The 10,814-nt window shown below is 35.4% G+C and overlaps 1 protein-coding gene across 1 annotated transcript in view; it reads right to left on the bottom strand.

Annotated features, from left to right (window-relative positions):
* THEMIS (thymocyte selection associated) overlaps positions 1–10,814 on the bottom strand; it is a 329,386-nt gene that overhangs the window by 42,048 nt on the left and 276,524 nt on the right. The window contains exon 5 of the mRNA XM_006885033.1: positions 1,785–1,935. Coding sequence (XP_006885095.1) covers positions 1,785–1,935 — 151 coding nt within the window. The remainder of the gene's footprint in view (positions 1–1,784; positions 1,936–10,814) is intronic.

The raw sequence follows: 10,814 nt of genomic DNA, 5'->3' as shown, positions 1-10,814 counted from the left end.
TGTTTGTTTTCCTATGAGTCCATGGTATTCTCAATACTCTTCTCCAGCACCACAACTCAAAGGCATCAATTCTCCTTCGATCCTCCTTGGTCATTGTCCAACTCTCTGATGCATAACAAGTGATTGTGAAGACCGTGGCCTGTATCAGGAGAGGATAAAATTGATGAATGGAACCTTCTAAGAATCAAATGCCTATGGACATCTCCAAACTTCTCCAACAGGGTAAAAAGGAAGCTACAGACTGGGAAAAAATTTTTGGTAATGATATGTCTGATTAAGGGACTTGATAACCACAAGAAGATAATGGTAAACAACTCAATTGCAAAATGGTCACAGGATATGAACAGACACTTCACCAAAGAAGACATTGAGATGGCCAACATGCACATGAAGCTCAAAATCCCTAGCTCTAACAGAGATGCAAATCAAAACAACTATGAGATATCATCTCATCCCAGTAAGAATAGCAAAATTCAACAGGTCGGCAAATAGCAAATGCTGGTGAGGTTGTAGAGAAACTGGAACCCTTATTCACTGTTGGTGGGAGTGTAAAATGGTGCTACCACTATGGAAGGATTATGGAGCTTTCTCAAAAAGTTGCAAATAGAAATACTATTTGACCCAGCAATTCCACTACTGGGAATATACCTTAAAGAAGCTAGAACTGCTATCCAAGCAGATATATGCATACCCATGTTTATTAATGCTTTGTTCACAATAGCAAAGAGTTGGAAAAAATCCAAGTGCCCATCAAGAAATGGATAGGGAAGATGTGGTATATTCATACATTGGGATTTTATGCTGTCTTTAAAAAACAAGGGACTCATGAGATATTATACAAAATGGATGACTCTAGAGGACATTTTGCTTAGTGAATTATCTCAATCACAAAAGGACAAATACTGCATAGTGTCACTGTTGTAAAATGGGGCCGGCATAGGGGTTGGGGACCTTAAGAAAAGAGGGGATAAATAATGTATAATGCATTGAAACAGATGAGGGAGAGGACTGTTTGAAAGAAATATATGATTGGGTATTATTTTCATGACAAGAGCCCAGAATAAGAGCTGCATAGTAAAGTGGATTTGTGTGTGTGTGGAGGGGGGGATTGTATAATAATGAAATAATTTTTTTTTCTCTGTAGTGAGAAAACTGAGAGGAGAGGTCGGAAGAGAGGAAAGTGTATAACAACATATGAGTGGAAATCCAAAGTCTCTGTAAACTTTCATTATAATTTTAAAAGAGAAATGGAAAAAATTTGACATTGTAAGGAATTGAGTGAGTGATGAAATGCAAAAAAAATGTATTTATGTCAATAGATGTACATTGATACAATTTTTAAACTTAGAGTGATAGTTTCTAGTAACATAAAATGAAGGTATGTGACCTCCAATGAAATAAAAATGAGTTATCAAAATAAAAAGAGAAAAAATCTAATACTGAAAAACAGTGAGCAGTAAACTTTCATGATTTTGAGTGTTGAATATTGTGCTGCATTTAAAGTCTTTTTTTGTTGGAATTTGCAGGTCAGGATGGTCAATTTATCTGAGGCATGTATTCCTAACAAAATAATAAAGGTTTGTATGTTATACATTTATCAAGTTGTTGTTTTTGATTGCCATTTGAGTCGAGCATGACTCATAGAGACAAATAGAGACAAGTCTTTCTACAACTATTGTCTTTTCTCAAATTTCATAGAGTTTCCAGAGGCATGTTGTTTAGGAAGTGGATGCCACTCCTGCTTCCAAATTAGGCAGTTAAAATTGGTATATGGCTTAACTGACCTGTGGTCACAGTAGTGTCTGCTTCTGCAGCTGCCCCACTCTTCTTGTCTTGTTCCAGATCAGCCAACTTATTCTGATAACCAAGCAGTGCATTTGCCTCCAGACCAGTCTGGTTACAGTGTGGTTTCTTGGATATGTCTACATGGTGAGTCTGAAATGAAAAAGACCAAAGTGATTGATTTTACAAGTAAACCACCAGTTCAGAGCAAATACTTCCCAGATACAACAAGGATAAAAACATCATATGGCAAGTCATTTCTGTAAGTCTAAACCAGCATTCTACATGTTAAAATGAGTTACAAATTGTATTTTTAGCAGTGTATTTTGATCATCTAAGTGTAGAATTGTTGGAAAACAAATAGATTTGTCCTGGAGAGGGTTAAACCGGGTGGCTCCTTGGAGGCAAGGATTCTGAGGCTCTGTCTAACTTATTTCGGACATGTAGTGAGGAGAGACCGGTCCTTGGAGAGGGACATCATGCTTGGGAGGTTGGAGGGACGGCGCAGGAGAGGAAGGCCCTCTATGAGGTGGATTGATTCAGTGACTGGGATAATTGGGATGGGAGTGTCAGAAACAGTGCGATTGGCTCAGGACAGAGCGGAGTTTAGGGCTGTTGTACATAAGGTCGCTATGAGTCGCAGGCGACTCGACGGCACATAACAACAACAACAAGTGTAGAATATTTGAGGCAACAGGAGTAACTGAAATAAGGAGCCATCTCATGCACAGAAAGCCACCTTAAAAGTCTATGTATCTTACTTTATTCCTATGAACTTTACAACATATTTTTCATTTAGAATATTTTTATTAACTTTTAATATTTCTAGAAATAATCCAGCTTGTCATTATACATTACATACACAAATGTCCACAATAGTGAATTCCACTTATATATTACTTGTACACTTTATACAAGATAGATTATAACCTCTTCTTCAAAATAACTCATATTTTCAATCAGCATTATGAAAACTTTACAATGCTTCTTTAATCTATTTAAGAATAATAATTCATTATAGCAATTAATTTTTAAGGCATAACATCAAAGGCTCTTAAAATTTGTCTCACATATCAGAGATGTCATAGTGTTTGATTTATAATGACATATTGTATGCTTCAAAAGAGTCATCAGATAGAAGCAATAAATTAAGTCAGAAATTGAACTTTCAGCACTTTGCTTTATACTCAGACTCAGAGAAGAATGTTATCAGTTTGAATATAACTAAAAATATTCAAAGATTTAGTTAGTCCATCAGTTTTAGGCCTCCACATGCACCATTCTGGTTCACTTAAAGATAGAATAAAAATGGTATATATAAACTTGGTAAACAAATCAATACAAAATAAAAAGTAAAAAAAATAGAGTAATAAAAAAGCTTCTTCCATGAATCCCCCTATAGACTATGTGTACTATTGTTCTTGTTTTATGTACGATCAAGTTGCAACTGACTCATAGTGCACCCTCTGGCAAATTTTCATAGGCAATAAATCACATGGGAGGAGATTACCCGTCTTTCTCTCATGGAGCAGCTTGTGGATTCAAACTGCATGACTATAGGTTGGTAGTGTAGCTCCTTACCAATTATTAAAAGTTTTATAAAATTAAAGGCCTTTAAAGCCAAGAAAGAACCAATAAGGAAATTAGAGGGTTTTTATGATAAAATAATTTAGTCAGGTTAACAAAATGAACCGTTATGAGCCTCAGAGAGGTGGCTCTCAACTCTCTTTACCTCTCTCTATAATGAATTTATTCTTCTTTTCATTCAAGAAGGTGAACTGAAATCTTAATAGGCCTAATTCTCTCCTCATCTCTGACTTTTTAAACTTATTTATGTGGCTTCCTTGGATGAACACCATCCCTAACCTCTAGTCACAATTTATAATCATAAAGAAACTGGCATATATAGTTTTCCTTTTCAGTTTGAGAACAGATTTCATCCTAAATGACTTCCCTAACGAGACAGATATACCTTTCAAAAATGCCATCTGAGCTTCCTTATTAGAAACTTTTCACTCCTTTGGCTTTTCAGAGTCATTATCAAGGACTGAAAATGCCTTCCCAAGTAGCTTTACTGATTCTTGCACCTAAAAGACATATGGGCAAATCAAACCTAGGTTAAATCAAAGCTAGGTTAGCTAATCCCATCTCAACTGGGCTAAACCCAGCAGTCTTACAAGCAAAATAAACATGGTTTTAGTGGTACACCATGAAGTTTTTCTGATTGTCATGTTATCATTGCTCTTGCAGTAAATAATATATACAATGAAAACTACAGTATTCTTGACACTAGGTTTGGTGTCTGCATATAAATAGTCTCAGATTCTAATTACTCAAATATAATTTATTAAATTGTTTAAAGATAAAATACAACTAATATGCAAATAATATCCAAATTATTTTTATAATGGGAAAGGATGATGGTGATATTAATAGAAACAATTGCAAAAATATCAGAATTAAGAGGCTGTTGTTGTTTTTCTTAGAACATGTTGAGTCAACGGCAATTCATTGAAGAACAGATCTCAAATCTGTCCTGTCCTGTACCATCCCCACAGCCTCAGGTACACTTAAGCCCATTGCTGAAGTAATTATGTTAATCTACCTGGTTGAAAGTCTTTCTCTCCTTCACTGTATCTTCACTTTTTCAAGCATTCTGTCTCTTTCCTTGGAATAGCCTTTCCTAGCAATATACCCAGAGTGTGTGAGACAAAGCTTTATCATCTTTTCCTCCAAGAAGATTTCTGGAAGCACCTTCTCCAAGACATATCTGTTTGTTCTTTTGGCAGTCCATGAGATAATTCAGTACTCTTATCCAACACCACAGTTCAAAGGTATCAATTCTTCTGTCATCATTATTCACTGTCTGGCTCTCAGATGCATACCAAGTGATTGAAAAGACCATGGCCTGAATCAGGTGCATCTTAGTCCTCAAACTGACATCACTGCTCCTCAATAATTTGGAGAGGGCCCTGACTACAGACTTTACCAACGTACTATGTCTCCTGATCTCCTGACTGCTGGGATCCAGGGTATTCATTGTGGATCCAAGTAAGATGAAGCCAGTGACAGTTTCAATTCTTTCTCCATCTATCATGATGTTGTCTATTGGCCCAGTGGTGAGGATTTTTGTTTTTTTGACATTGTGATTCAATCCATACTGAAGGCTGCAGTGTTTAAACTTCTACAGCAAGTACTTCAAGTCTTCCTCACTTTCAGTAAGCAAGGTTGTGTTATCTGCAACAGTATATAGACCGAGAAGCAGTCATTTGAGCAGATAAGGGTATATCTATAGCCAACAAAGGTATGCATCAAACTTTCATCCTCTGTGTATTTGTCAGTCTGTATGTTGAGCTAGTAATCTGAGAAACTGGACTTTGTGAAGAAGAACATGACAGTAGAATTGGAGGAAGTCTCCTTAGTAATCTGTGACACCTAGATGACAATCTGTCTTGCTTGCTGAGAGTATAGAAGGCTTGAAGAACTTGTTGATGAAAAGCAGAAAAAAATAGATTTCAATATTGATTATACCTCAACATGAACGTGTCTCAAAACTGAACCACTAAGTAGTATCATGATCAGTGGAGAAAATAATGAGATTGTCAAGAATTTATTTTTACAAAAACTACCATTAATGTCTATAAACATGGCAATCGAAAAACCAAGTAACAGATCGTTGGATAATTCTGCTGCAAAAGACTTCTTTAAAATGTTGCAACAAGATGTCACTTTGAGGTTTAAGATTCATCTAGCCCAAACCACAGTATTTTCAACCAGGTCATGCGCCAACAGTTGAAGATTGAAGAAGAATTGATACCTATGAGCTGTGGTATTAGAAAAGAATATCAAATATATTGTGAACCATCATAAGAACAAACACATTGTCTTAGAGGAAACACAGCTATAAAGTTCCTTAGAAGTAGGCATGGTGAGACACAGTCACACATATTTTGTATGTTATCAGGAGGTAACAGTCCCTAGTGAAAAAGAAGCAGATGTCCAATGGGACAGACTGACATAGTGACAGCAACCATGTGCTCAAACATAGCAAAAGTTGTGAGGATAACACACGATTGGTTTGTGTTTCATTCTGTAGTTTATAGAATCAGTTCTAGGATTCAAGTTAGAGGTTCCTAATTGCAAACTTTTCCAGTGCAATACATCTCCTGATTTTCTGACTGTTTCTACCAAGGGTGTTAATTGTAGATTCAAGTAAGATGAAGTTGTCGATAGTTTGAACCTCTTCTCTATCCATCCTTATGTTGTCTATTGATCCAGAGGAAACAATCTTTGTTTTCTTGATGCCACAATGCAATCCATACTGAGGGCTGCATTCCTTGATCCTCTGCAACAAGTGCTTCAAGACTTTCTCACTTTCAGCAAGCAAAGTTGTGTCATGCTGTATTCTAAACCTAGCTTGAACTTCTGGCAGTTCTTTGTCAATATACTGTCTAGCTGTTGTTGGATGATTTACAGTGATATTTTCTTTGCATATAGTAGTGATGATATTGTTTGATAATTTCCACATTTGGGTTGGATCACCGTTTTGAGAAAGGGGACAAATAAGCATCTCTTCCAGTCGGTTAGCCAGACAGTTGTCTTCCAATTTCTTGAGATATACTGTTGAGCATGTCCAAGATAATATCTGTTAGTTGGAACATGTCAGTTGGTATCTCATTAATCCTTGAGGCCTTATTTTTTATCATTGCCTTAATTGCAGCTTGAATTTCTTACTTCACCACCATTGGCTCTTGATTATATGGTTAATTCTGGAATTATTTCCCCTTTAACCAATTCTTTTTGGTACAGTGACTCCGTATATTCCTTCCATCTTCTTTTAATTCTTCTTGGATCATTTAAGATTTTGCCCTTAGCTATAATATCTCTCAGTATTGCAACTTGAAGCATGAATTTGTTATTCAGTCCTCTCAGCTTGAGGAAAGAGAGGTCTTTATTCTTTAATCCCAGCTCTCTTCCCAATTTATTATTTTTTGTCTTCTCTAGCTGTCTTTTGAAATCTGCAGTTCAGCTCATTTACTTCAGCAACCCTTTTCTTTGTTTAGTGTACTTCTCAGAGTTTCTTCTGACATCCATTTTGGTTTTTTTTCTTTCTCCTCTTTGTTTTTAACGAGGTTTTGCTCTCCTCATCGATGATACCCCTGGTGCTACACTCATTTGGTCTTCAATCATTGATCTTGAATGATTGAAACCTATCCTTAAAATGATTCTTAAATTCAGGTATGATAAAATCAAGGTCATATTTTGGCTCTTTTCATTTTCTTCAGCCTCAACTTGAACTTTCTCATAAGCAATTGATGGTCTCTTCTATAGTCAGCACTTGGCCTAATTTTGAATGTTAATAGTGATAGCTTTGACAGATGTAATCAATCTGATTCTTGCACATTTCATCAAGTGAAGTCCATGTGTAAAGTCATCATTTGTGTGTTTTTTTAAAATAGGTATTTATGATTAATAAATCATTGAGGTTCAAGGTTCAATCATTCAATTTTTAGCCTCATTTCTGTCATCAAGTCCATATTTTCTAACTATCATTTATTCTTAATTGTTACCAATGTTTGCATTCTAGTCACCAATTACCATTGAGCTATCTTGATTGGCTGTTTGGTCAATTTTGGACTGCAAAATTTTGTAAAAATCCTCAATTTCCTTCCCTTTGGCTTTAGTTGTCAGTGTGTATATTTGAACAATAGCCATAATAACAGATCTTCTTGTATGCATGTGGATAGTAGCCTACCACTCACAATATTGTACTTCAGGATAGAACTTGTGATTGACTTGTAATTATGCATGTAACACCATTCTCCTTCTGTTTTTTATTTCTAGCATAGCAGATCATGAATGGATAGACAAATGAGTTATTGAGTTATAATCAGCTTGAGCATGGTGGGGACTGTGAGCACGGTGCAGGATGGAGCGAGGTGCAGATCTGTAGTATGTAGGGTTGCTGTGACTCAAGAGTCGACCCAATGGAAGCATAGCAACAACAACTGTCATTTTATGCCTATAACCTTAGTATTAATGAACAAGAGTAACAGTTTTCTTTATTTTCTTTTGAAAAATGTTTAATCACAGAATGGAATAAGCTACAATACTTTGAATCATAAAATAAATAAATAAGATTTCTGCATAAAAATTAAGATGTAATTGTTTAAAAAAATCCCAAAGCCCATAAAATAATTGTAATATTGATGACAGTCAAAAATGCTAATTAAAAATAATACTTTCTTTTGGTTTGGGGTTGAGACTAGGGTGTAGTTGTTGTTCACAATAGGGTACCTGTGAGCTGATTTGGTTTGGCCTCAGATTTAAAAAGGCTATACCCTGGGCCCTCGTAAAGCAGGCTTGGAAGCAGGAGTGGCATCCACTTAAAAAAATAAATAAAAGTTTGCCTTTGGAACCTCTATGAACTTGGAAAAAAGATGAAAATTTTGTATTAAGACTTTTGTTCATAGGGTTGCTATGGATAGCCTACTAATCTAGAACACTTAACAACAACTAGTTCATTTAAAAAATTTGAATACATTGTTTTCAAGAACAAATTCTTTCAATTCCCCTCACCCCCACCCATCAAACTGAACTACCCCATGATTAATCTTCCCTCTTACGGCACATCCTCATCCCTCTGCTTCCAACCTCTCCCACTCCTCTTGGATTCTTATACTACAATAATGGTTTTATACAATATTTATCCTTGTGGGACTGAGTTAGTTCACTCAGCATAATGCTCTCCAGTCTCTCCCAAGTTAGGTAATAATTTACAAAATCATTGCTCCAGCATGCTGCATAGTATTATATTGTGTGGGGTGAAAAATATCGTTATAAAAAAATACAAATAAAATCTATTGTAGATCTAAAAAAAACCCCAAAACCAACCCCAAAACAAACGCAATCCCCCCCCCAAATCAGTGACTGATTATCTAAATCAGTTGCCATCAATCAGAATCAACTTGATTTAGTATATAGCATTTACTTAGTGCCAGGTTTTGTTCAAACCATGATTCACACATTATAGCCTATGGACCAATTCCAGAGTGCAGTCTATTTTTGTAAATAAAATTTCATTGTAACGCAGACACACACAAATAATATTTTCCAAACATTTTCTTGAGAGATCTGGTTTATGTTTACTTTAACATGTCCCTTTTATCCCCAGATGGATTTTTTTAAAGGCTTGCTTTTTCTTAGAAAGACTTATTAGGTTTTGGTGGCCTAAAGACTATTACTCATATTTAAAACAATATGAGGTTCCTGATAATGTATGCTATTTTTACTTAGTAAAAGTCAATTGCTTTCATTACTGCCTAAAAGAAAAGCACAATCAACACAAAGAACTTGTTTCTATGCTTATGTAAACAACTGTTCCTTCCCAGGTGCCTCTGCTTTTTCACCTCAGAAAAGTAAATTAAAATGATAGAAACTGTATCTCATGAACTAACTTGCTTTCTTCCTCGACATTAAATCTTACTTGAAGAATAAAAGCAAAAATTTAGAGACCATCTTAAAAAAATAGAAAGGACAATTAAAATCTAGTCATAAAAGTGTAACTTTACAATGTACATTCACATTTTCATTCCAAGAAAACACGTAATCCTCTCAGTAGTCCATCTGCACTTCCTCCCAACTTCTGTTTGTTGTGTGGTTGAATCAGCATGCATAACTTAGAATATTTTCAAGTGCCTTAAACCCATAAATCTCTCATTGTTCATTAGAAAAATCCAATTAAATGGAAATAAATGTCTATTTTTTCCCCCTAAGGAAATGTGTAAGCAAGCAAGATTATTGATGTAATAAAATACTTTAGAGCTAATCGTCTGTATAGGCAATTCTTTCTTTCAGACAATATGATAAGATTTCAAATAATTATTCCTTTATAGTATTAATTAAACTGCACATTCTGCACATAATAACACCAGTCAAAGAAGAATGTTTTTGTGTTTGTTCCATTCAATTACAAGAAGATACTTTTTCAACACTTTTGTTGTCCTTGACACTCTTGTTTCTAGAGAGGCTGGCCAGATCTGTGTTTGACAACCCATCAAAAGTATATTTCCACCTCTCTCACTCCTAGAATTTTGGCATAAAAGAATATTTTTAACAAGATAAAAAAACCCCAACATCCCTAAAGCTCATAAAATATATGAATATTGATGACAAATAAAAATTCCAATTAAAAATAATACTTTCCAACCATTTTCTTGAGAGATCTCGTTTGCATTTACATTAACATGTTCCTTTTCTCCCCAAATGGGGAAAAAGGAGCTTGTTGCCATTCTAGATGATTCTTCTTGTCTAGAATCCTTCACCATTCCTGGTCCTTGCTCTTCTGCTTTTAGCAACGTACACCTTCCTCTAATGACACTAGCTGGCTGGGCTCTGCGCTGGTGGCTGATATGAAGTTTCACGAAGTGTCAGAGGCATGGGCTTAATACCAAGACCTCAGTGGAGTTTAGCTGTGGTTAACAGGTCATTCCGATGCTTCTCTCCCCTGTTTGTCCCAAATTATACATGTTCAGAATTTTAAATTACTGGTATTGTGCATAACTCCTCGACTATTTTTCTTAGATTACAAAAGGAAAAGCAGATTTGTAGAAAAGCAAAGTACCCAAATTTACTCCCTTAGTTGCCTGAAATAGAAAACGATGTCCCACTCCAGACCTTCAAGAATCCCCTCCAACTTTGGGCGTACCTGAGGCCCAATGAAAGGAAAAACATTGACAGTGTGATATCATGTATCCCATATAAAATATCAGAGATCTTCTGCTTTCTGTGGAAGAACAGTTCATTAATTCTTAAGACCATTTCAAATTGTCATGTTCAAAGTTAAGTATTAAGAACAAATTATGTCCTAAGGAAAAAGATTATTAAGTGCCTATGGTTTACAGTTGAATCTTCTATTTTCTTTGCTGAAAAATGGGAATCAAGATATCTAATACCTAAGTATCTCAAAATACCTCACTAAAGTGTTGTTGTAGTTTTAAAAAATCCACACAGATATCAGCTTGAGAATTAAG

The sequence above is a fragment of the Elephantulus edwardii genome, unplaced genomic scaffold (genome assembly GCF_000299155.1).
Source record: "Elephantulus edwardii isolate Elephantulus edwardi_28Jun2011 unplaced genomic scaffold, EleEdw1.0 scaffold00039, whole genome shotgun sequence".
Classification (NCBI taxonomy): domain Eukaryota; kingdom Metazoa; phylum Chordata; class Mammalia; order Macroscelidea; family Macroscelididae; genus Elephantulus; species Elephantulus edwardii.
This window is presented reverse-complemented; position numbering and strand designations above follow the sequence as displayed.